This window comes from Hemiscyllium ocellatum, chromosome 6 (genome assembly GCF_020745735.1).
Source record: "Hemiscyllium ocellatum isolate sHemOce1 chromosome 6, sHemOce1.pat.X.cur, whole genome shotgun sequence".
Taxonomy (NCBI): Eukaryota; Metazoa; Chordata; class Chondrichthyes; order Orectolobiformes; family Hemiscylliidae; genus Hemiscyllium; species Hemiscyllium ocellatum.
This window is the reverse complement of record NC_083406.1, coordinates 72,173,042-72,200,833: the sequence shown is the minus strand read 5'-3', so window position 1 is coordinate 72,200,833 and position 27,792 is coordinate 72,173,042. Positions and strand designations below refer to the sequence as shown.

Sequence of the window (27,792 nt, the reverse complement as noted above, 5' to 3'; positions counted from 1 at the left end):
TCAATACCTGTCATTACCAATAAATGTCAAATAGACATTTCAAAATGAAGTTATGCAATAACAAAGGGAGCTGGTTAGCTCAGTCAGCTGGGCAGCTGGTTTGCAATGCAGAGTGATGCCAATTGCGCGGGTTCAATTTCCACACTAGCTGAGGACACTACGAAGGACTCTCCTTCTCAACCTTTCCCTTCACCTAAGGCATGACAACTATCAGGTTGTCTCTCTCTGATGACTGAGCAACCGTAGTTTCTAGTAGGATTATTGCAACTTTAGAATCAGAGAATCCCTAGTGTGGAAACAGGCCATTTCAAACAAGTCAACACGGACTTCCAAAGAGAAACCCTCCCAGACTCATTCCTTTACTGTATTACTGTACATTTACCAATGATTAATGTACCTAACGCACACATTCTTGAACACTATGGGCAATTTACCAAGGCAAATTCACCTAACCTGCACATCTTTGGATTGTGGGAGGAAACCCGAGCATCCAGAGGAAACCCACACAGACAATGAAAGAGCGTACAAACTCCTCACAGGCAGTCGCCAGTGGCTGGAATCGAACCGGGGTCCCTCGCACTGTGAGGCAGCAATGCAACCACTGAGCCACTTGCTACCTATAACACTATAATTCCCAACAAAGCCATAAGTGATGAATTGTGCTACAAGTTTTGCTGGTTTATCAATAAACTCCCTAATAATGAAAAGGAACAAAAGTAGTTTCATTAAGCTATTCAAGGATTTATTTATCTTATTTGTACTAGTGGTGATCTTTGTTGGAGCAAAGTGAAATAAAACTGGTGGCCAAATTCAACAGGTCTGTCATCCGTGAAGAGACAAACAAAATTAACAGTGTGCGCAATTTTCTCTTCTTTGAAAAAAAACTGAAGATTGGGTGAGCACAAGCTCAATCACGTGTGAGACAGCATTCTTCACACAAGCTACAGGAATATGAATACCAACTAAGGTAAAACATTGCAATCCAATAATGGAAAGAAGAAAACCACAGGAAGAGGAAGCCACAAATACTCTTTAGATTAGGTTAGATTTCCTACAGTGTGGAAACGGGCCCTTCGGCCCAACTAGTCCACACCAACCCTCCGAAGAGTAACCCACCCAGACCCATTCCCCATATTTATCCCTGACTAATGCACCTAACTCAATGGGCAATTTAGCATGACCAATTCACCTCACCTGCACATCTTTGGACTGTGGGAGTAAACCCATGCAGATAGGGGGAGAATGTCTCTGTGGAGTTTGCACAGTCGCCCGAGGCTAGAATCAAACACAGGTCCCTGGTGCTGTGAGGCAGCAGCGCTAACCACTGAGCCACCATGCCACCCTACTTTATCCGTGTTTTTTTTTTCAAATTGCGACTAAAGTGAAATAGGAACCGTTTCAAAACCAGGAATTGCAATGATTTGAAATATGTAATTCGATACTCATTGTGAAGTGTTTACATAACTGTGTGCAAGAGCTTTGCTGTAGACGAACAGTAGCTGAAGGATTGTGTATAAATGGAGTTTTGATTGGCAACAAGTAGCAAACCAATGACAGAGATCTTCTGCCTGCCAAAACTGAAAGATTGTATCTTTTTGGCAGCTTAACATGAGAATCAGAGAAGCCTTCAGATCACTACCTTAGATTAGGAATTCTTGCTCTCTGTTCTGTTCAGTAAGTCACTTTAAACCTGAAGGAAATCAATTTATCTTCCCTTCAGCAGTTGCTATACTGCATGGAAACAGACCCTTTGGCTCAAGTCATCCACACGAACCTGGTTTGTGAAACTGAACGTGTCGCATTTGCCTGCTTTTGACCCATGTCCCTCTATACTTTTCTATTCCAGTTCAAAATGGTGGCAGAACTCCTCTGCTCCACCTGTCCTTTTTCCTTTTCTTCTCTTTCCTCAGCACCAAAGGCAAATACTGCAGCAGCAGGCACTGGCAGTTTGGCCCTGGAGCAGCGTGAGAGCAGAGAGCCCTGGTACAGAGAGTGGGCTACAAGGCCCAGAACAGCGTGTGGGTTACTAGCCCTGCAAGGGCAGCGAGCCCAGAACAGCGTGAGCAGCGAGCCCTGATACAACACATGGGTTGTCAGCCCTAGAGCAGCCCTGGATTATTGTGCAGGCAGCGAGTCCTGGGCAGAGACTGGCACTGGGACGGGTGGGGGGGTTCCATCTCTTACCCTGGAGCAGCTAAGTGCCAGTATGGAGTGGAATGGAGCATGGAGTGGAGTCGGAACGTCTGTTGGACTGGAGTCTGGCATGAGCAGTCAGACAGAATGCAGAGGCCCTGCACTGAACTGTAATGTCTTCCTACCTTACTGTAATGTTAACCCTTTAATGTTTTCCTATTTTTAACTTATTTTTCAACTCTAAGTAATGCTTCTACTTTTATTACTCTTGTATCCAAGAACAGCATCTAGGTACTTGGACCTAAGATGTAGCTATAAGAAGGCAGACATTGTAAAGCTCAGCAAATTTTGAGAAGATTTGTAGCTGATAAGTATGTAAGTTTGCTCGCTGAGCTGGAAGGTTTGTTTTCAGATGTTTAGTCACCGTACAGGTGACATCACTAAAGTGTGCGTCCGGTGAAGCGCTGGTGGTATGTCCCACGACTCTATTTATATGTCTTAGTTTCTTGAGGTAGGCAATGTCATTTTCAGTTCTTTTTTCCAAGGGAATAGGATCTAAATCAGACACAATGCAACCAAAAACTATAACCACATTACCTTACATCAAAGACATATCAGAAATGACTTCCAGACTACTCAGAACCCTTGGCATCATGGTAACCCACAAACTGACCAATACACTTAAATAGCAATTAATGAACCTAAAGGATCCATTAGATAGCACCAGCAAAACTAACATCGTTCAGAAGATACCATGCAAGAATTGTAAAAAACACATCAGACAAACTAGCAGGACACTTGCCACCAGGATACATGAACACCAACTGGCCACCAAAAGACATGACCCACTATCACTAGTTTCTATACAATCAGACAAAGAAGGACACCACTTTGACTGGGGCAACACACACATCCTAGGACAGGCGAAACAAAGACACACACGAGAATTCTTAAGGGCATGACATTCTAACCAGAACTCCATCAATAAACACATTGATTTAGATCCTATGTACCATACTTTGAAAAGAAGAACGAGAAGTGACATCACCCACCTTAAGAAACCAAGATCTATAAATAGAGAGGCGAGACATACCACCAGCACTTCACCGGAGACTCTCATTGATGATGTTACCTAGTAGGATGACAAAACGTCTGAAAACAAACCTTTCAGCTCAGCGAAAAAAGTTACAATCTTATTGTAAAAGCTTTTCACTGTACTCCTACAATGGTGTACATGTGACAATAAAAGGATATCGACTGATATTGATGTACCTATCCTAATGCTGTTATTGTATTCCCCTCTACCACTTTCCCTGGCAGCTCATTTTGTATACGTACCTTGTGTGTGAAAAGGTTGTCTCTCAGGTTTCTTTTAAATCTCCCCTTTCACCTTATATCTGTGCATTCTAGTTTTGAACTCCCCTACTCTGGCAAAAAGATCTTGGTTATTCACTATATCTATGCCCCTCATGATTTTAGAAACTGCTGCAAGGTCACCCCTTAGCCTTTAATTAATAAACCAGAAACTTAAGTGAACTTGCCACCAAGGGACTCTTGCAAATTAGTGGACAAAATCAGAAGTCATAAGACACCAGGTTATAATCCAATAGGTTTATCTGAAATCACAAACTTTCGGAGTGCTGCTTCTTTGTCATCTATTGTACTATAACATGGTGTTGTGTGACTTCCGACTTTGTCCACCCTAGCCCAACATTGGCACCTCCACATCATGGAAACCAGCGGAAGCATCCGAAAATCAAGTGAGAAGCAGTGTTCTGTCAAAAATTGTAAGAATCATCTCAGGAACCCTCGTGAACACAAACAACTGAACTGCTTTTTCAGTTTTTCACTTTGTTTTCACTTTGTCCATTATTTTTCCCTCCATCTGTGTGCACGTGTAAGGGAGAGTTGATAAGGAGATTAGTGTTCTAGTTAGTTGTGTCAAATACTGAAGGCTGTTTACCTGTAGCTAGAGTCTAACTATGTGCAATAAATAATATATTTTTCTTTAAAAAAAGTACAGAAACTTGGTCCATTCTTACTGTCAATTTGGGTCCAAAAGACATGTAAATTGGAGAGTGCTGCATGCTTTTTAAAATCTTTCCATTTATGACAACTCTGAGGATACCTTGATTTCTAGCAAGTTATTTCAGTGAGTTGTGACAAACTTACTACATCCTATAAAGAAATGTATTAAAAGGTATTAATTAATTAATGTACAGTTATTTACCACAAACACTAATTATTCATTATTCCATAACAATATTTTCCAAAAATGAAAGCTCCATGTAAGCAAAGAATGTGAAATGCATTTTCAAAAAATTACTCACTGTCAAACAGAGGAATTATAAATTCTACATTCAGTTGTATTGTTCAACTATTGCATTAATTATATTCACTTCATTAGGTTATTTTATCTTCAGACCAATGAAGGATGTACAATGAGGCACTGAAATAAATGCCATAAAAATGAGGTACTTCACTCTGTTCAACTAACACATGGGCAAAGAAAGTATTTTTAGATGCCAATTAAGCAATTTCATTTAACAGTCTTGAAAAGAGACTCTTTAATAGTACAATAACAAATCTTTAACTCAATTGTATAAGACCGATTGGCAATATTTAATTTGTGCATGGCTATCTAGAAAGGTGCGAGGGTTTGAGCTTTGAAAACAGCTTAACTGTATGGGTCAATTCTCAGCCCCACAAAAAGTCTGACTTGAAAAGCTTCAATGGGCCACCACATGTTTAACCCATAGGGAAAGTCTTCTGTCTACTATGACTGTTGTCTATAGGGATAAAATGTTACACATGAAGTCATTTCTACCTAATCATGAGTTGTATCAGAGCATAGTGAACAGCATAGTATAAACTACGATGTATCTGTCCCTAGAATTGGCTGGGTTGATTAAAATTTCTGCCAGAAATCTGTTAGAAAGAAAAAAGCTGATCAGGATTGAAGGTCCACTAGGAATAACTCTGGCAATGATCCAGCAATTAATTTGAGAACTGTAACAGTTGTATGCTATCATGATGTTGCTCAGATCATTGGTAGTAGGAAATGGAACAATGATGCCATTCACAATTAGTCAGAACAAAATGAAACAGTTGAACATAGGATCTTAATTCAAGATTTAAATTTTTTGATGCCTTAATGTAATTTTATGTACAGCATGAAAGCCAAATGCAGCAGTTTACAGATGCAAACCAGTAACCAAAATAAATATGCACTCTTATATTTTGCGCAGTGTTGAAAAGAAAATATCTTCTTTAGACTGGGCAATATAAAAAATACTCTAATGTAAAATTACATAACCCAGTTAAGAGTAAAAGCAAAAAATTTGGATGAGTATTTTTTCTAAATTGGCCATCTCCAATTTTGTTGCAATTAAAAAACAAAATCATTGCCATCTTATACATTTCAATACTCAGGACAGAATAAGTTAGGTTAACTAACTGACTAATGAGAATCATAAGACAAAAAAAAAGTGCAGATCAGCAGAAATGAACTGGTAGTGAAATTTCCCAAATTACACAACTTTTCTGGTCCTGGACTGAAACTATGTTCAAGTGTTGTTCCCTATAGAGCAATTCTCAAAAGGCTATGCAGTTGACTTTAACTGAGTTACTCCAAGGTAGGTCTGATGACAACAAAAAAAGTCAGGGTATCACAGAAACAGAAAATATCTGAACTTAACAAAAATATCATCAAGCAACAGTCTAGAAACATTTAACAGTTGAAGTCTCCACTTTCAACAATAGGCTGCCTTTATGCAGTGCGTTTAAAAGTAGTAATAAACCACTGTTGCTTCACAAGTATCAGCCACAAATTGTTAATGAGCTGAAGTTGAAAGCTGTATGATAGGTGACAAAGATTTTCAAGTATTTCAGAACAAGGGTGTTAAAAAAGACAAATGGCAAGGAAAAACTAGTGACTTAAGCTTAAGAAATTTCTGCAAATTGTGTGGCAAAGAATGCGAAAGATTCACGAGGTCAGAGTTGGAGGAAATAACAAAAAGAGGAAAGAATAATTTCTTAATGCTAATGTAATTTCTTTTTTTAAAAAAATGCACTCAAGGGATATGGCTGGCCAGCATATTATTGCCAGTTCCTAGTTGAGGAAGTTGTGAACCACTGCAGTCCACCTGCTCTAGGTTGACCCATAATGCCCTTAGGGAGGGAATTCTGGAATTTTGACCCAGAGATATTGAAGGAATGACAAATATTTCCAAGTCAGGATGGTGAATGGCTTTGAAGAGAACTTGCAGATGGTGCTGTTCTCATCTATCAGCTACTTTTGTCCTTCTAGTTGGAAGTGGTCGTGGGTTTGAAAAGTGATGTCTATGGATGTTTTGCGAATTTCTGCAGTGTATCTTGTAAATAGTACACACTGCTTCTACTAAGCATCAGTAGTGGAGGGAGTGGGTGCTTGTGGATGTAATGCCAATCAAGTGGGCTGCTTTGCCCTGGACAGTGTTCAGTCTTCAGTGTTATTGGAATTGAACCCATCCAGGCAACTTGGGAGATTCCACTGTATCTCTGACTTGCGACTTGTAGATGGTGGACAGGTTTTGGGGAATCAGGTGAGTTACTCAGTATTCCTAGACTCTGATCTACTCTTGTAGCCACTGTGTTTATGCTACAAGAACAGTTATGTTTCTGGGAAATAGTGAGGGCTGTAAATGCTGAAAAGTCAGGGTTAATAAAGTGTGGAGCTAGAAAAAGCACAGCAGGTCAAGCAGTGTCACAGCAGCCGGAGAGTCAAGGCCTGACCTGAAACATCAACTCTCCTACTCCTCTAACACTGCTTGACCTGCTGTGCTTTTTCCAACTCCACACTTTATTGACAGTCGTGTTTCTGGTCAATGGTAACCCCAATGATTTTGTTACCATCATTGTGTTCCTCACTAACATCATAGAATGTCAAGAGGCAGCGATCAGATTGTCTCTTATTGGAAATGGTCATTCCTGGCATTTATGTGGCACAAATGTTACCTGTCACTTGTCAGCCCAAGTCTGGGTATTGTCCAGATCTTGTTGCATTTGAAGTTGGACTACTTCGGTATCCGAGGTGTCATCAATGCTGCTAAGCATTATGCAATCAACGATGAGCATCTCCACTTCTGATTGTATGATGGAGGGAAGGTTATTGATGAAAGTCCTGATGATGGTTGGACATTACCCTGAGGATTTCCTGCAGAGATGTTCTGGAGCTAAGGTAACTGACCTCCAACAACCATGACCATCTTCCTATGTATCAGGTATGGTTCCAATCACTGGTGAGTTGCTCCAGATGCCCATCAGATCCAGTTTTGTTAGGACTCCTTAAGCCACACTCAGTTAAATGCGGTCTTGATGTCAAGGACAGTCACTCTCAGCTCACCTCTGGAATTCAGCTTTTTTGTCCATATTTGAACCAAGATTATAATGACGTCAGGACCCAAGTCGTCCTGGTGGAATCCAAATTAGACATCACCGAGCGAGTTATTGCTGAGCAGTTGCTGCTTGACAGCATTATTGATGACAGCTTCCATCACTTTACGGATGATCGAGAGTAGATGGACGGGGTGGTACCTAGTCCGGTGAAATTCATCTTGCTTTTTCAGTACTGCACGTACCTGGGCAGTTTTTCACATTGTTGAGTATATGGCAGTGTTGCAGTTGTACTGGAACAGCTTGGCTAGGGGAGCAGCCAGATCTGCAGTGCAAATCTTCAGTATTATTCTTGGAATGTTGTCAGGGCCTCCAACATTTTCTTGATAGCACATGGTGTGAAACGAATTGGCTAAAGACCGGTATCTGTAATGCTGGGGACCGCTGGAAGAGGCCGAGATGAATCATCCACTTGGCACTTCTGGCTGAAGATTGCTGTGAATGCTTCAATCTTATTTTTTGCGCTGGGCTCTTCCAAGATTGAGAATGGGGATATCTGTACAGTTTCATCCTCCAGTGGGATGTTTAATTGCCCACTACCATTCCTGTCTGGATGTGGCAGCACTGTAGAACTTAAATCTGATGCATTGGTTGTGAAATTGTTTAGCTCTGTCTATCACTTGCTACTTATACTGTATGGTAAGAAAGTAGTCTTGCTTGATGGTTTCACAGTTTGACACCTCCTGTTTAGGTATACCGGGTACTGCTCTTGGCATGTCATTCTGCACTCCCCTGGCTTGGTGGTAATGGTTAAGTGGGAGAATATGCCAGACCGTGAGGTTTGGCTGGAATACAATTCTGCCATTGTTGATAGCCCACAGTGCCTCATGGATGTCCTGTCTTGGTTGCTAGATCTGTTCAAAGTCTGTCCCATTTAACAAAGTTATAATGCCACACTATATAATGGAGGAAAGTCATAATTTGAAGGCAGGATGCCACAAGGAATTATGCGGTGGTCACTCTTATTGACACAATCATGAACAGACACATCTGCAGCAGGCAGATTGGAAAAGATGAGGTAAAGTATATTTTTCACTTTTGTTGGCTCCCTCCACACTTGCCACAGGCCCAGTTTAGTGGCTATGTCCTTTAGGATCTGATCAGCTCAATCAATAGTGCTACTACTCAGTCAGTCTTAGTGGTGAAAACTGAAATCATCCATCCACAGAACATTTTACACACTTGTCACCCTCAGTTCTTCCTCTAAGTTTTGTTCAAAACGGAATATTGATTCATCAGCCAATGGACAATGGTACGTGGTAATCAGCAGGAGTTTTCTGGCCACGTTTAACCTGAATTAATGAGGCCTCACAGGGTCCATAGTCAATATTAAGAATTCCAAGGGCAACTCCCTCTCAACTGTAACCCACTGGGGTTGCCCAACCTGCCAGTGGGATGGACATATCCAGGAATGGTGGTGATGCAAATCATTGCTTCCTTCAGTAGAAAAGTCAACTGAGATATCAAGGGAGTGGAGCAGGGCACTAGTTCAAGTCTTCCTTCTCCTGTCTGAAGGAAATTGTTTTTAAATTACTTTAACCAAAGCTGGTTTCAGAAAACATTTGCAGACATTCAAAATTTTAGCTCACCCTCTTGCTGGCTGGACAAGCTGTGCTGGTAAGTTAGCAAACAAAAACAGTTTAAATTTGGGGCAAATGATAGACATTCTGGGACTACAGTTTTCGTCAATAATCCTGCAGTCTTTGGAGATAGATGCGTTTCAGGCACTAGCCAAATTTACTGAAAATGACAGGATATCAGAAGGGTGTTAAATTCAGAGTGCCCAGTTTAAGCACTACATTCCATTCTCCTACATTTGAATTGGCACAAATGTTTCTTTAAGAATAGAAAGAAGAAACTTGGCAATCTTTAATATTTTAATATAGTCCTAATAGATTTCAAAATGCTTCACAAATAATTAATTACATAAAATATCAGCTAATATTTTTGGTAAGTTGATGCTTTAGTGAGACAACGTTTAAAGAGTTAAGAATAAGCAAAGGTTACTTGAATAATACAAAACATTCCATTTTTACTCTTTTTTAAAAGGAGATTGAATCACCATAAATTGAAGATATTCATTCACAGCAATGTCATTTAATGACCTCCTTCCCAATTAATATATCAAATCAAATATTGTAAACAAGATATGGTACAAAACTACTCAAGTTACCATTTATTTCACAATACACAATAATAATGTCTTGAAGCCAGTTGTATGAATCTGATGTTGTAATGTGCATATATACACACGAAGTAAAATAATTACTGCTTAATTAATAATGGCTTTGCTGTTCCACTTCTAATCAATCGAATGATTATGGAGAAGGGAGGGACTATATAGAGTGGTTGAAGTCCCAACAACCCACTTTTTCAAGTAAATGTGGACTGTCTATTTTGTACAGACTACTTATGTATGAATAACTAGTTTTAAAAAATCCATAACACAAAGACTGCACTTGACAAATAATCTAGCATACAGTTTGGAAGTTTAAATTTTGACTGAATGGAAGGTTAAGCATAATTTGAGGTTTGCACTGTGCTCTGCCCAACCATGTGAGAAGTTGACAGTGCCACATCTCAGCTATATCATCCTTTCCGACAACTAAAATGTGCTTTTGCATCCTCTTGAAAATTTGTGTCTGCACTATGAAGCGTTGTACATTATTTCTTGCCCCTGCAGGGGTTCAAGTCCATATGGAACCTTCACAAATATTACCACAGATCAAACAGGCAGCATTTCAAGGCAGATTTGACATACCTATTTAAATGAACAGCAGGGGGCCTTGAGCTGCCTCAGGCTGTAGAGGAATAAAACTCTAGAGAAGCCTCATTGCAGTCCCATTACTCAGCAAAGGCACTTTCTGCATTTATCATTCATTTCATTTCAGCTAGGGCAATAAGCTCATTTGCCCAAGGTCAATGTAGAGTGAAAGGGTTTCAAGAAATTAATGCGCCTGACAAGCTGAGATTTTGTCTTGTAGCTCTTCTCGGAAACTACAGAAGACCCAAAGTGAATTCCTACTGTGCCTAAAGGTTCAAAACCTGTGTTTTAATACAATCTACAGACAGTATTCTGTAAGATATTGAATATTAATATGTTAAATGGGATTTGACAGTCATCTTCCAATGTAACACTGTAGATCGTAACCATCAATGAACTAAACTAATCTCATTAATGTGTTCCAAGAAGGACCTAAATTACAGCTCTTAACCCTCAGAAAAACATTTTAAAATTAAATCTAAGGAAGGGTTATAATCATTGTTGGCTAAGGAAAAAAACTAAAAATCAGCTTTGCTGTGTGGAACTCCGCATAAAACAGCTTTGATTTAGCAGGTGAGTAACCATTGTATGGTAAGTATCACAAGACCAAACAAATATTTAACTGAGTGCTTAATGGATTTTACCCAAGAATGGACTGCGTTTTTGTTTTCTATGCAGTGATAGTCATGTAAAGAAAATAACTGCACAATAGAGCTGTTTCACACTATTATAGTACTTTTGCATGTTAATTGTTGTGCAAAAACGTTTTACAAAACAAAGGTATCAGAATTTCCTGTGCAATTCTCACTTTTCAAAAGCAAGTCTTTAGTCCATTACACTGAAATAATGGAGCCCTTAGACAACTGGTTCACATCTGGAAATGAGAGGGGGTTTGGCAAAAATAACGTACATATAAAGCTAAGTTAATACAACTGAGTAATTTCAACAACAGCATCCGACAGCAGAGTTGAGTGTGTGTTGCTGGAAAGCACAGCAGGTCAGGCAGCATCCGAGAAGCAGAAAGAATCAATATTTCGGGCCGGAGCCCTACACTGGGAATGAGGCTGGGAGCCTTCGGGGTGGAGAGATAAAACAGTCTCATTCCCGATGAAGGGCTCCGGCCCGAAACGTTGATTCTTCCTGCTCCTCGGATGCTGCCTGACCTGCTGTGCTTTTCCAGCAACACACTCTCAACTTTGATCTCCAGCACCTGCAGACTTCGCTGTCTCCAAATAGCAGAGGTCGATTTTCTAAATAAACCTGCTTGTCCAGCAGAATTTATACACTGCCAACTACTTGCCATGCTTTAGAATTCCATTATCTTTTTCTAAATTTCAGAATTACTTTTGTACTCCATTAGGATGCATGAATTAACACAGTATTATAAAATACTTTTGAGGCAGGATATTAGACTCAAGGAAGCAGTTATCTCCTGTGTCTTATGCTGATTTTCAAAGTTCTGAGCCTGAGGGATGACCTTATAGAGGTTTACAAAATTATGAGGGGCATGGACAGGGTAAATAGACAAAGTCTTTTCCCTGGGGCTGGGGAGTTCAGAACTAGAGGGCGTAGGTTTAGGGTGAGAGGGGAAAAATATAAAAGAGATCTAAGGGGCAACATTTTCACACAGAGGGTGGTATGTGTATGATATGAGCTGCCAGAGGAAGTGGTGGAGGCTGGTACAATTGCAACATTTGGATGGGTATATGAATAGGAAGGGTTTGGAGGGATATGGGCCAGGTGCTGGCAGGTGGGACTAGATTGGGTTGGGATATCTGATCGGCATGGAAGGGTTGGAGCAAAGGGTATGGTTCCATGCTGTACATCTCTATGACTCTATCTAGTTTCTTCATTAACCATTGGAAAATGACTACTTTATTGGCCAAATCATACTTTTTACCACATTACACTACATTTCTAGTATAAAACTCAATTTATTTTTGGATTCAAATACATTAAAATTATTTGCATTGTAATCAGGAAATACTATGCAAATCTTAATATTTCAATTATCTTAAAATGTATGCAATTTCAATCAGATTAAAGTGATAGAATGACTGTGGATTAAAGTTGCGCAAGCTTCTATTCTGTTTATTGGCAAGTACAAACATAGGAAATGGAACTGTAATTGCAAATATGTTTGCAATCAAATGCAATAACTACATACAGCTATAAATTCAACATTTCAATATGTACAATACACATTAGCCCTTACTAGCTCCTACTAGCAATTGAACAATTAGAAATTATGGATGTAAAATATCAAAATGTTACATATACATCAAAACAGATATCAGATAAGAGGTGGGTCATTTAAAGGAAGAATTTCCACAATCTACATCAAAATGCACAAATGACCTTTGGAAGAATCTCTTGGATTGGAATACAAGATGTATAATTAAAACTGTTAAGAACATCATCCTTACTCTGGATCAGCGTTAAACTGCTATATAAAATAAATATGTTTATTTAGTCATTGGTGATTTATAAATATTAGGAAGTGAGCAAAAGAAAATATGCAAGAGAAAGTGTACAAGGGAGCAAGAGGCATAAAGGAGAAAGTGAGTGTCAGAAGACACAGAGCAAAATTGAGTGTGAGAGGAAAGCAACACAAATATAGATTTGAAAGATAGCGCACATACTAACCAAAATGTGACTTTTTCAATTATAAATTGTTGATTCCATTGGTAAAAGGAATAGCGAAAATATTGTAGATGCCCAAACTATAATATTTCCAAAGTTTTTTTTAAATTCAGAAGACATTATCATAGCAATGCATCAAAATCAAAATGTGGACATATTAGACATTTAATCCCAGCATGTGCATTTTAAAGAGGACATACAGACAAAAGATGATATGGATGTAAAACCCTAACATGAACCATGGAATACAAAACATGAAAAAGTGTTAAGGGAATGCCAAGCAAAGATTTTTCAAAATCAGAGATGCAACTTAAAGCAAACAGGTCTGTGGGTATTGAGGTAACAACACATATACTGAATTCATAGTGACACCAGATAGGGAAGTATGTTATGATTGCAGTGATTAACTCACCTCCTGAGTACCAAAGCATTCAAGTCAAGATTCTGATGGAATACATCACACTTGAATGGATGACTTTAGTTTCAACAATCCAACCATCCAGGGTAAAGCAGCCACCTGATTGATTGAGGATGGGATATCATTCAGTCCCTCCACCATCAGTGCATGCTGCTGCAGCTGTGCATTATCTACTAGATGACTGTAGAAATTTACCAAGTCTCCTTAGTACATTCTAAACCTGTTGGCAACATCTAGAAGAACAAAGGTAGCAGCTACACGGGAACACCACCCTCAAAATCACTCGGCATCCTGACGTGGACCTATTTTGACATTCCTACACTCCTGCAACTCTCTACTCAGCACTACTGTGGGTGTACCTACACCAAACAGATTGAAGAGGTTCAAGGCGGCAGCTTACCACTATATTCTGAATTAGTGATGAACAATGAAGGCTGGTGCAGCCAGCGAAGTCCACACCTCCCTGGATAAATAAAAACTAAATAGATTGAGTGAGCAAGCAAAAATATGGCAGTTGGAGTATGCTTTTTTTTTAATTACGAAAGGAGCGGAATATAAACCTAAAAGGATGTTTGAGAGAATTCAGAACTGGGGGCACTTTCAAAACTAAGAGTTGCCCTTTAGGATAGAAATGAAGCAAAAAGTGTTTTTTTTTAGTGTTACAACGTCTCAGGAGGTCATGGAGGTGGGTTCTTTGAAGAATATTTTAAGGCAGAGGCAGATAAAATCTTGTTATGTAAAGGCAGCAAAGATAATCAGAGGTAGCTGGCAATGTGTAGTTCAAAATCACAAACAGATCAGCCATGATCTTAGAGAATGGCAGAGCAGGCTCAAGGAGCCAAGAAACCTAACTCTACACATATTTGTATGTTCGTATACTACAACTGTACATGGGCAAAATCAAACTATGGTCATGTTCTGAGAGGAATTCTAAGTATACCTTTAGAAGGACACACTGGTCTAGGGGAGATTGCCAATATAATTAGGGTAAAACTAAGAGTAAATTATTAGGAGAGCTTACTCAGACTCGGCTGTTTTCCCTGGAATTTATAATTCAGCATCTCACTATCTGACAGGTTTATAGAAATAATTGTTTGCTGCTGGTTGTGAATCTAGGGCGGGGCAGAGCATAACTAAAGCTAGGTCTTCTAGGACTGGTTAGGAAATAATTTTAAATGCAAAGAGTAACAGAAGATTGAATCACTTCCTAGCATTTGATGCTAGGACAACTGTTAATTTTTAATCTAAGAATGACTGATATTTGTTAATCAAAGATATTAAAAGGGATGTAGGACAAAGGCAAACTTATGAACATAGGTCACTGATTATTCGTGGCCTTACTGAATGATGGAACAAGCTCAAAGAATTAAATGGCCTCCTCCTGTTCTTAATATTTCCAATTGTCTAATCAGAGTTTCAGAAAGTGTATTAGTCATGTGTAGTCTTGGGTGAACTCTGAAGCAATAACTCAATCAAAGAGTTCGCTCTCAGTTCAAGGCACCAGGAATTTCAAAAAACAACAGAAATTCACTTGGTACATCTTTACTAATTTTAAAAATCCATATTGATTTTCATTGTATTTCTGTTTTGTAATAAAGGTAATAACACACGAGATATTTTGACAGAGGAGCAGAAGATATATTTAATTTGTGACACAAAACACAAAAGATTTATTTTAAAAAACCAAGGTGCAGATATTTTGTTTTTATTGCAAGTCTATTTGCAGATTTAAAAAGTGTTACGACACAATTGTGAACCCTTCTGCTCAATAACCTTACACCCAGAAAAGCTCACCTCACCTCATAATCTGTTAAAGTATGAGTGACAGAGAAATCCCAAATTCCATTATTTAATGAAAAAAAAACAATTAATTTTTTAACTCTTAAAAGTGAACATTAAACAACAACTATTTACAACTCTAAGCGCCCTTTCTCTGAACCACTTATTATCTGCCTTCAACTCTATAACAATATACTGTTCCAATAAACACCCATATTAAAAGTACACCAACTTAATTTCAAAACCACACAGTGGCTGTCGTCATCAGTGTCGTTCTTCTTTCGGCTGAAGATCTCCTTGGGTGGTCTTGTCTTTTACTGCAAAAATGTTTCATATGAAAAAGGTATCTTTGATAGAAATTGTTTTGAATATCAGTCTCTCGATGACAGTTACTCTCTAACTAACTTACAAAATGTCTCCTTTTTTTAATACTTCAAACATCGGTTCATCTTAATGACTCGAGGTTGGTAAAAACAATAAATTTAAACTCGATTGGGGTTTAGTATCCTTGGGCATAATTAAACTGATTGGTTAAATTTGAATTGTGGCCAAAACAACTGAGATATCTAGTTTACAGCCAAAGGTTGCATATTTTCAATTTTCCAGGAGACTCAGACTGCTAGTCAGTCATACGACAGTGCATATAAGCTTTCAATGCAAAACAGCAGTCACTCTCTCAAAGGTATAGTAAGCACCTTCAACTTCATAACACCTCCCTCTTAAGAAAAAATGAACCATCATAATGAAAAGACGGCTTCAATTGTTTTTCCTAATTCTTAACCTCATTACAATGAAATACATAGGACATTAATCTAAGTTCATGTTAAATTCTACACACATAGATATCAGTTCAATCTTATCTATACTTTATCATTTAAATCTGCGATAATGCATCTGCTATCGGGGTGGCACGATGGCTTGTGGTTAGCACTGCTGCCTCACAGCGCCAGGGACCCAGGTTCAATTCTAGCCTTGGACAACTGTCTGTGTGGAGATTGCACATTCTCCCCATATCTGCGTGGGTTTCCTCTGGGGGCTCCGGTTTCCTTCCAAAGATGTGCCAGTCAGGTGAATTGGCCATTCTAAATTGCACATAGTGTTAGGTGCATTAGTTAGAGGGAAATGCGTCTGGGTGGATTACTTTTCGGAGGGTCGGTGTGGACTTGTTGGGCTAAAGGGCCTGTTTCTACAACGTTGGGAATCTAATCTAATCACATTTTTACAACTCACAACATGTACAATTTGTAAATTAAAAGTCTGTAACATAAGACACCAATGTAATAGTCTCATATTCTTGTCTTTAAAAGGTTCCAAGAATGTAAGAGGATTATGATATGTCTCCAACACACTGTTCATTACATAAACATTAAAACGTTGTAAGGTCAGTACCAAACTCAATAATTTATTTTCGATGGTAGAATATTTTCTCTAGTGGGTGTTGAGTTTCTTTAAAAAGTAGCCAATTGGCCATTCAATTTCATCATCATATTCCTGCAGCAGTACAGCTCCAAATCCTATGTCGCTGGCATTGATTGCAACTTTGAAGGATTTCAAAAAGATTTGGTGTAGCTAAAACTGGTGAGATGGTTAAACCTGCTTTTAAATTGTGAAATGCCTCCTGGCATTGTTCTGACCGCTGAAATTTTGAGTTTTTCTCCAGTAAATCTGTGAGTGGTGCCACTAGACTGCTGAAGTTTGGAGAAACTTCTGGTGGAATCCCCTTAGTCCCAAAAATCAAAGCACCTCTTTCTTAGAGGTTGGTCATGGAAATTCCTCGATAGCCTTCGTCTCTGGGTTCCTTGAGGTCAACCCTCCGTGACCGATGTTATGTCCTACCTCTGCCTTTGCAAATTCTGTTTTCTTTAAGTTTATTACCAGTTTTCCTTCTCTTAATTGTTCAACGAGCTCTGCCAACTGTATCATGTGATCTTTCCATGACTCAATAAAGATGACTACATCCATTCAGATTGACTGCACAGTTTGTCAACCCAACCACAACTCTGTTTATAAGTCTTTGGAATGTGGCTGGTGCATTCTTCATTCCAAAGGGCATCACTTTGAATTGATATAGCCCATCTGGAGTTACAAACACCAAAACCTCTTTCGCTTTCTCTGATAAAGGTACTTGCCAGGAACCATGCAGCAAATCAACCTTGTGATGTAACTGGCTTGTCCAACTTTCTCTATACAGTCCTCCAATCTTGGTACTGGGTATGAGTCCGATTTTGTTACAGCGTTGACCTTCTGATAGTCCACACAAAATCATTGAGGCCCATCAGGTTTGGGAACTGACACAATCAGCAAACCCCACTCTGACTTGATTCGATGGTATCTTCATTGAGCATCGCGTCTACTTCCTTCTGGACCTGTGTGGCTTTGAAAGGATTAAGCCTGTAGGGGTGTTGTTCTATTGGAACAGCAATCCTTACTTCTACCTCATGCACAATAACATTAATTCTCTCCAAGTTGTTCCTGCATGTGTCCTCATATTGCTGCAACAAACCTTTCAACTGGGTTCTTCGCTCCTGAAACAAATAGTTTACTATCCTAGCATACCACTCAAGGACTTTAACTTTTTTGGGGGCACATCAAACTCCACAACATTTGGGTTTGATTCCTCACTCTGCGGGGCACTAACACCTGTCCAGTTCCCATCTCTATTATAGTAAGGTTTCAACATATTCTCATGACATACCCGATACAGGTTTTTTTTCCTATTCGGAATCTTTACCAGATTTCACCTGACTCAACTTTTTCGTCAATTTGTCCAGAATTGCATTGTATAATGAAATTTGCTATTTCAATAGAAATCATGTTTCAATGTTTTAATGTTCAAAGTCACTTGAAATTTGATATATATACATTTAAATTCCTGTAATTAATTTATTTCATTGTTCAGATCTTATGATTTAACGCAGTTTATTTAAAAAGAAGCAAGTTAATGATTAACTTATTACAATACTTTTAACACTTAATTGTGCTAACACCACATTGGGAATGTATGATGGAGGGTGGAGGAAATGAGCAAGTAGTTAAGAGTACTATAATGGAGTTAGCAAGCAAAAGTGTGACAAGACCTCAGTGAAATTTAATTCATATTAAAAAAAAGTTAAAAGAGGCTCAGTAAGGCATCACAAAGCAATATCATTATGGTGATGAAAACAGCACAACTGCAATATTACTGCTGTCCAAAGTGTGCACTTGGATTAGATTTCAATCTCACATTTCATTCACCAGTGTAAATTTTAAATCATAGTGAATGGCATGTAATACAGGAGAGGATATCGAGAAGCAGAATTTTGAATGACTCTAATTTATAGATGGGGAGAAATGGAATAGTCAATTCTGGATTAAGTCAGATAATGTTCTGGGAACTCAAGTTCAAATCTCATCACGGGAGATGGTGGAACTTGAATTAAATATGTTAAACAAAATCTGTAATCAAAAGTTTAATGATGACTATGCAACTATTGTTGATTGTCAGGAAAACCCATATGGTTCACTATGACATTTAGAGAAGGTAACTTCCATCCTTATCTGGTCTAGCCTACATGCAACTCCAGATCCATAGTAATACGGTTGTCTTTTAAATGCCTTCTAGGCAAATAGTGATAGACAATAAATGCCGGCCTAGCCGGCCTAACCAGTAACACCCACTTCTCGTGAATGAAATTTTCTTTCAAAATTGAACCAGTTGATATGATAGTTGGTTGTACATGCATTTATTCTTGTTTTCAAATTTTATTTCATTTTGTAAAATAAAATTTGTTAAAGAAATGTTAAACAGCAATTTAAAGATCTATTCAGTTATTGTAATTCCATCTGAATTGCTTATACACTTACATGTATAAGTGAATAGTAGGACTGCTTTCCTGTGTAGAAAAGGTAATTGAAAGGACGACCATCTTCTCCCCATTGGACAGCTGTTAAAACAGAAAATAAATGACAATTTGATTTATAAAATGTTCAAACCATGCTAATGATAACAGTGAAGCAAATCTGTATTTAGTATTTTCTGTATATAGGATATATCAACAGACTCACGATATCTCGTCATTTAAATGTTAGGGATTGAAATTTCCCACACTGCCAATAGGTCAGTACTTGAAATGCTAACAACAAATATTCATTATACTATTTTACAATAAACTTACGAATATCAAACAAAACTATGTCACTTTTGTTCTCAATTGGAATAAATACAAAATAATGAGGCCAAATATCTGCAGAAGCATTGAGAATGTCATGCAAATAGGCAAATAGAAAATTAAACATGGGAACTGTTGTATCTAGTTCAAAAAATTCAGAAATATATAAAGAATGGAACTGTATTATCAAGGGGACATCGCAAATAAACTGAGATTCAAGTAGATTTTTCAAAATGGAACAATTAAGTTAAAATTAAAAATCATAGTGCCTCTATAAAAAAGTTTACAGAAATCATAATGCGTTAGCTAGACTACACTTGAAGCACTACAATTTTAGTCATAACATTAACAAAAAACATGACTATAGTGAAAAGTAAATTTAAATGGTATGTCAAGAAGAACTTCATTCAGTAATAAATAGTTCCAATATGTTAGCCAGGCAAGATAGTTAAAATTTAGCCTTTGAGATACTGCTGAACATTAAGACAGCCATGCTAAAGTATTGGAAAGACAAGTAAGGTCAAATGGCCTTTATGTATATTCAATTATTTGAATAAAGTAAAGAAAAGTTACATGCGCAACCAGTATGTGCACCTTAACATACTGCAAAATGAATACACTCAGTATTCAAATATGTAGAGATTATTTACACATTAGATGCTAGAAAATTTGGCACTACATCATCAATTTGAAAACCTTCCACTGAAGCAAAAGGATTCAAAAGTTATGACATTGGGTCCATATCCTTTAAAATGATGAAATAATTAAACAGGCTTGAACATTGTCTATTATTATCCTTGCAGTGATAGTTTTAAATGGTTGAGGATGTTTTTATACAGCATTTTAGAAAATTAATAATTCATATGCTAGAAGCATATTATCTAAATGGTGAGAGACTACAGAGCTTGGGGATGCAGAGGATTCTATATGTCCCAGTACATGAATTACAAAAGGTTATGAGAAAGCACAGCAATTAGAAAAGGTAATAGAATATTATCAGGTTATGAGGTTATGTCTCAGATATAAGGAGCACTGGTGTGACCACGTCTGGAGTACTGTGCACAATATAGGTCACTTTATTTAAGGAAGGATGTAAATGTGTTGGAAATAGTTCAGATAAAGTTTACTAAATTAACGTACAGATTTGTTTAATGAGAAAAGTCTGGACTGACTACATTTATATCTCCTACAATTTAGAAAAGCAAGAGGTGACTTGATTGAAACATATAAGATCCTAATGGCCCTTGATCGGTCAGCAGAGGAGAGGATGTGTCCTCTTATGGGACAACTAAGGATTAGAAGAATCACTGTTTAAAACAAATTAAGTCAGGGGCAGGACAAAATTATTTTGCAAAGGGTTGTGAGGCTTTGAAACTCTCTTCCTCAAAAGATGGTGACATGGAGCCTTTGAAACTTTAAGACAAATGTGGAAATATTCTTGTAAGCAAGGGGATGCAAGGTTATCAGGGTCGGCAAGAATGGAGATTTGAAACTACCATTAGATCAACTATGATCTCATGAAATGGCTTTGAGGTTTACGAACGTTAACTCCACTGTGTCGGAGAAAGGTAAATGAAACACCAAAGATCGTTAAGTTTGACATTTTTAACAGGAAAAACACTAGAGTGTTTTAAAAAATAAATGCATTTGTGGAACATGTGAGTCACTAGTAGGCCAGCACTCACTGCCCATTTCCAATTGCCCCTGAAGGTGGTGGTGAGAGAACATCTTGAACTGCTGCACATAGTGTAGCTCCACCCACAGTGCTGCAAGGAAAGGAGTCCCAGAATTTTGACCCAGAAGAACTATGAAGGAAGGTAAGACATTACAAATTAGGATTAAAAGGGCAACTACCAAGTGGTGATGTCCTCATGTATTTACTGCTCTTGTTCAGCTGGGTGATAGAGGTTGTGGCTTTGGAAAGGGTTGTCAAGGGAGACTGGGTGAGCTGCTGCAGAGCTTCTTGTAAATGGTATATACACTGTTGCCACAGTCCATCAGTAGTTCAGGGAGTAAATATTAAGGTTGATTGATGAAGTGCTAATCAAACAGGCTGCTTCGTCCTGCATGGCAGAGTTTCTTTAATACTGTTGGAACATACCTGTTCAGGTAAATGGACAGCATTCCATTACACTAACTTGTGCCTTCCAACTTGGTCCAGTTTGGCATAGTCCAGAGGAGAGTTAATTGCTGTAGAATTCCCACTTTCTGACGTACTCTTGTAGACACACTAACTATATGGCTAGTACAGTTCAATTTCTGGCCAATGGTAACCCCCACAATATAGATTGTGTGGGATTCAGTGGTGGTCAGATAGTTCATTGTCGTCAAGAGATGGCGATATTCTTTCCTGATATGGTCATTTTCTGGCACCAATGTATTTCTTCCCCATTTCATGAGCCCTAATTTTGTGTAGTAACCTCTTAAATGATACCTTATTTAAATGCTTGAAATTTAGCTTCCTCCTAAGGTACCCTACTTAAGTTCCAATTTCAGAAAATGGCAAAGAATTTGTCAGATATAATTTTCCATCTTTAAGTCTTTATTGACTCTGCGACATCATCATATTAAGGCATTTAAGTGCTCTACTCCTGTTAGTTGGACGCATTGCAAATCTGACGTAGGGTCCAATTTGTTGAGTATTATTTTCTGTCATTAAGAATTGGTTATTGGCTAAAAGAGTAGAATTAGAACAAACGACTCATTTTCAGGCCAGCAGATCAAAACCAGGGCTAACATGAGGATCAGTGCTGATACCCTGGATAAAGATGGCGAGATCAAGATGAAAATCAAGCAATATTGAAATTATGCTAGTGATAGTCTGCCTTTCAGTAAGATTGAATCTATGTTCAAAGAGCCCATTCTGCTTATATTTCTTAAGTAGACTGTTGTCAAATTCTGTAAGAGAATACTTCTGTGAAGTACCTCGGGATGTGTAAGCTGAAGGCACTGCATGAAACTACAAAATGAAAAACAAAGAACTGTGAATGCTGGAAATATGAAGCTAAAACAGAAATTGCAGGAGGAACTCAGCCAGTCTGGCAGTATCCAAGGAGGGAAAGCAGACTTGGTATTTCTGGTCTGATGACCTTTCTTCAGAATTGTTTTCTCCAGATTATGGCAGCCTAAGCAATTATTTAGCATGCTTTAGCAGAACTTGCTTGCTTCTTTACTTTTTGTCTCTTATTTATAAAGCCAAGGATCCAGAAAACATTTAAAACAGTATTTTCAATTTACCCTGCCACCTTCAAAGCTTTATGTACCTATGCTGCCTGGACCCTGCATGCCATGCAGACTGCACCATTTGGTTCACATAGTCTTTCCTCATTTGCCTGCTCAAACCACATAATCTTCTGCCTTTAATTGCATCTGCTACATCTGCCCATTTCTTTTGATTGCCTTTGTGCTCCTAAAGTCTTACTATTCATGCTTATTAAATTATGTTTTTGAATTTCATAACATCTGCAAAATTTGAGATTATATCCTATATAAACAAGTTAAGGCCATTCATGTATACTAAATTCAGAAGTCCTTAAACTGACTAGAGGACATCACTGTATGCATGTACTATAAATCTATTTAGACAACCAAAAATGCTCAGCTGATTTGGCAGCATCCGAGGAGGAATTCAGTCAACATTTCAATGCAAACTCTGACGATAAGTTATCAAACACTTTCTTCTTTGTAAATATTGTCAGACATTGAGGATTTCCATCTGCTCTTGTTTCTATTACTTCATTCAAGGGCATGCTGATATGTAGTTGAGAACAATCAAAAATAGATGTCAAACTCAACAGTACACAGGGAAACCTCAATAATCCAAATCACATGGACGGGGAGTTTTTGTTTGGATAATCCAAAATTTGGATAATCGAATGCTGGATAATCGAGGCTCCTCTATACTTCAATTTTCAAAATGCTGGTTCTCTCTATCCAGGCCCATCTTTTTGTTTAATAGCATCTATGAATATGCCCAATTTATATCGTATTTTGGACTTCCATTACCCAAACTGGATTCCAAAACAAACACTGGGCATATTCATAGCCATAACTATCTTACAACTGGATGATTCACTCTGCACTGCTCACAAGCCAAAGACCATTCCTATCCATAAATACTACCCAGTGCTATCGCTGAATCAAGACCCAGTGTCTTCAGCATGGTTAGCAGCTTTACAAGTGTAGCTTTGTCCAAGGCCTTCTGGAATCAAAGTCAGAGATGTTATTCCATGTGCACACCAGCCATAAACAAAAATCCAAAAACAAGGCCCACTGCCCTGTTCTCTCTCCCTGTAAACGTGTGAACTACTTTCAATACTTAACCGATTTTACTTTAAAAAGGCACAAAAGCCTTTTCTTATGTAATCTATTAAGCCGTTATCAGAAGTTAATTTTGAAGGATTTCTATTATTTACACTAGGGCATAGGTTGAGATAACAGTTCCACACCTTGTGTCTCTCCTAATTGTAGCTTTGGCCCTGGGGGCACGCTCAGACTTCCATGGAGTTATATATTTGAACCAGTGTCTAACCATTCATCATATCTACTGAGAAATCTATGTAAGACACATCATTGGAGTCTTCAATGTCCAATTGTGATTTTATATTCTCATGAGAAAAATAAGTTATTCATCTCATTTGCAACCACATTAGCAATGCCTACCTAGCTATTCTCATACAGGAAAATCTTAATTTTGCTCTTAACAACAGATTCCTTTAAGTTTTTTGTGTGTAAAAATTGGAGCTGTAGTTATTCACATTTCTTTTGCAACCCTTCTTTACCCGACAGCCTCTGTACCCAGAGCAGTCATTTTCTGCCATTCCATCCACTTTTAATGCAATTGCATCACCATGTGCAACCACCCTTTGCTGAACTTCTTCCCAACCTTGAGCTTCTGTTGACCATTCACTTTCATTCTGTGACAGTCTCATCCTGACTTCTTGGCTTCCTGAACTGTCCCAGTGGAGCTCAGGCAAGCTGAAAAAAGAACAGTATCTGTTCTGTTGCCCAGACATTCGGGCTTCAACAATTACTTAATTGACATTAAACCTTCATCACTTCCATTTTCTCACAATCAATCAATCAGTGCTGGCAATGAGGAATGAGTATACCAATGCCTCCAGATTGAGGACTGGTGGATAGAATGGGGAGCTAATGTGAGTGCAAGGTCTATGGAAAAAACAACTTGCATTTATAAAGCGAACACAGAAGATGTTGCAGAAAAACTCTATGGTCTGAAGAAGTCATATTGAACTCAAAATGTTAACTTTTGTTTTTCTCTCTAAAGATGCTGCCTGATCTGCTGAGATTCTCCAGCAATTTCTGTTTTTGATTCAGATTTCCAGTAAGTGCAGAATTTTGCTTCTACCATATTTATAAAACATCTTCAAGGCAAAAAGAAAACCCAAAGGACTATTATGAAGCAAAATAGATGCCAAGACACTCAGGGTGATATTAAGGTAGATGACCACAATTTGGTCAAAGAGACCTTAAGGAGTATCTTAGTGGCTTGGGTTCAAGTCTCACTTGTTCCACAGGTATGTAATAACACCTCTAACCTTGTTGATTAGAAAACAGGTTTTAAAAAAATTTAAAAATTAGAACTGGAAATGCGTAGAGTACCAAAATTAGAAATGTGCAGCTATATCAAAGTTGTTGGAACAGATGACAAAGATGACAGGGAGGAAGAGAATTGAAGGCATAGAAGGATTTGAAAATGTGAATGATATTTTTGAAATAGAGGCTTTGCTTAACTGGCAACTAATGTAGGTCAGTAAACAAAGCTCGCAACCGAATGGGAGTTAACACGAGTTGGCCACAGGCAATAAAGCTTTGGGTGATCCAATTTAAAGAAGTGTAGAGCATGAAAAGTTGTCCGAGGTGGCTGAATTGTTAACTTTAGCGTGCACAGATGATTTATGAATGTGTGGAAGGCATGCACAAATACGGTGGGAAGTTTATAACACTGCAGCACATCTGGGAGGGGGAAAGTTACTTGGACACTTTGTTTCAGGAGTCAGTCACACCTGGGAGATTAAGTAACTGAAATTCAGTTAGTGATCAAGAACAACAGGGTGTGATTGAAATGTGACAGGTAGGAGATTCTGAGTTTGGAATGGAGGAGCCTCAGCTCTTGACCTTATCCAACAGGTTTGAGATACTTGCTCCCCGTGTGGATGAGGAAAAGGGCTGCAGGGAGGATGAACCAGCTGACCACGGCACCATGGTGCAGAAGGCCATTCAAGAGGAGGAGCAAAAAGACAAGTGGTAGATATAGAGGGTTTTTTAAATTGGGGGTGTCTCACATGATATGTTGCCTGCCCAGTGCCAGGATGCAGGACATCACTAACCGATTTGAAAAAATATTGGAGCGGAAGGAGAGGATCCAGTTGTTGTGGTCCACATTGGGACAAACAACATAGGCAAGGCTAGGAAGGAGGACCTGTTTGGGAACTATCAAGCACTAGGTACGAAATTAAGAAACAGGTCCTCGAGGGTCATAATCTCCAGATTATTGCCTGACCAACGTGCAAATTGGCTTCGGGATAAGAAAATTAGGGAAGTAAACATGAGACTACGGGAGTGGTGTAAGAAAGAGGGGCTCCATTTCATGGGGCATTGACATCAGTTTTGGAACCCAGGGTGGGGATCTGTGCCCATGGGATAGTCACCAACTGAACCAATCTGGAACCAGTGTTCTAGCGAAAAGAATAAATAGGGTGGTTACTTGGACTTTAAAATTGTGAATCGGGGGAAGAAAAAGGGAAAACAACAGGAAGTCTGATGGTAAATAAAAAAGTAAACAGCAGGTTGGCATGTGTGCAGGAGAGTTTAAGTCCGAGGCAGTCTATGAGAGAAGTAAAAAGGAAGGATAACTCAGGAGATATTATTAGAGATGCTAGAAATCATAAGAGTAAGCAAACTAGAATCAGGGTACTTCACCTGAAAGCTTGTAGCATTCGTAACAAGGTCGATGAACTAACAACACAAATCATCGCGAATGAATATGATTGAGTAGCCATTACGGAGACATGGTTACAGGATGGTCACAGCTTGGAATTAAATATCCAGAGATATCAGACTATTCAGAAAGACAAACGGGAAGGTAAGTGAGGTAGTGTAACTCTGATATTCGAAGATGACTTCAGGGTGGTGCTGAGAGATGATATAGGTTCTATGGAGAATAAAGTTGAATCCATTTAGGTGGAAATTAGAAATTCTACAAAAAAAAAGTCACTGATAGGCGTCGTCCATAGGCCACTGTAATGTTAAAAGATTAAAATTGTACTCTCTCTCTGGACATTAATGTAATGCTAAAGCGTTAAACTTATATTGTCTTTCTCCAAGAAGCTGAACATTCTGGAAATTAGTCGGGCCAACATTCGGTCTCAAAGATACCATGCAGGAATGTGGATGACTATCCATTGTAATGCATATTTCATTCAGGCAACCATTTACTATTATTCTACTGCTATATCAAATTAAACTCTCGTTCAGTCCCTTCCATTCAGAAATACTTCCATAGCCATCCCCAGCCAAATTTGTTTGCGTGATCATTCTCCAAATCTGGGGAATATCACACCTACATTGACTTGGGGAATCATTGAGTCAGGAAATTGTTTGCATAACGATTCCCCAGGATTAGGCTACTTACATTATCTCCAAGGACCTCATCCTACCATTGTATCTGGGGTAACATTTGACCTGGGGGGGGCGGGTTAGTGAGTGGCTGGAGTACCTGCGAGCATTACCAACTGACCTGTATAAAAGGGGCATGCAATAAACAAAGAATTACATTATGCCTATAACAGTGGTATGAGAATTATCATGGGGAATTTTAATCTAAGCGTCGATTGTTTAAACCAGCTGGGTCAGGGTAGCCTTAAGGAGAAGTTCGCTGAGTGTATGCACAATAGTTTTCTTGAACAGTATGTAATGGAACAGATGAGGGAGCAAGCTATCCTAGATCTGATCCTTTGTAATGAGACAGGAATAATTAATGACCTCATAGTTAGGTATCCTTCTGGAAGGAGCAATCACACTATGGTTGAATTTACAATACAGATGGAGAGTATAAAGATAAAAATCTAATACCACGGTCCTGTGCTTAAACAAGGGAAACTACAATGGAATGAGGGAGGACTTGGCTAAAGTAGACTGGAAACAAAGATTTTATGGTAGGACAGTTGACGAGTAGTGGAGAACTTTCAAAGCAATTTTTTGAAGTGCTCAGCAAAAGTATATTGGAGTGAATAGGAAGGAGTATAAGAAAAGGGGTAATTTGCCATGAGTGTCTAAGGAAATAAGGGAGGTTATCAAATTGAAAGAGAAGGCATACAAAGTGGCCAAGAACAGCAGGAAAATAGTAGATTAGGAAAACTTTTAACAGTCAACAGAAAGTCACAAAAAGAGCTAGAAAGAAAAATAAGATAGAACATGAGAAAAAACTAGCATAGAATATAAAGACAGAGCAA

At 38.5% G+C, this 27,792-nt stretch overlaps 1 protein-coding gene across 1 annotated transcript in view; it reads right to left on the bottom strand.

Annotated features, from left to right (window-relative positions):
• mrps9 (mitochondrial ribosomal protein S9) overlaps positions 1-27,792 on the bottom strand; it is a 97,962-nt gene that overhangs the window by 34,801 nt on the left and 35,369 nt on the right. The window contains exon 5 of the mRNA XM_060826653.1: positions 19,014-19,093. Coding sequence (XP_060682636.1) covers positions 19,014-19,093 — 80 coding nt within the window. The remainder of the gene's footprint in view (positions 1-19,013; positions 19,094-27,792) is intronic.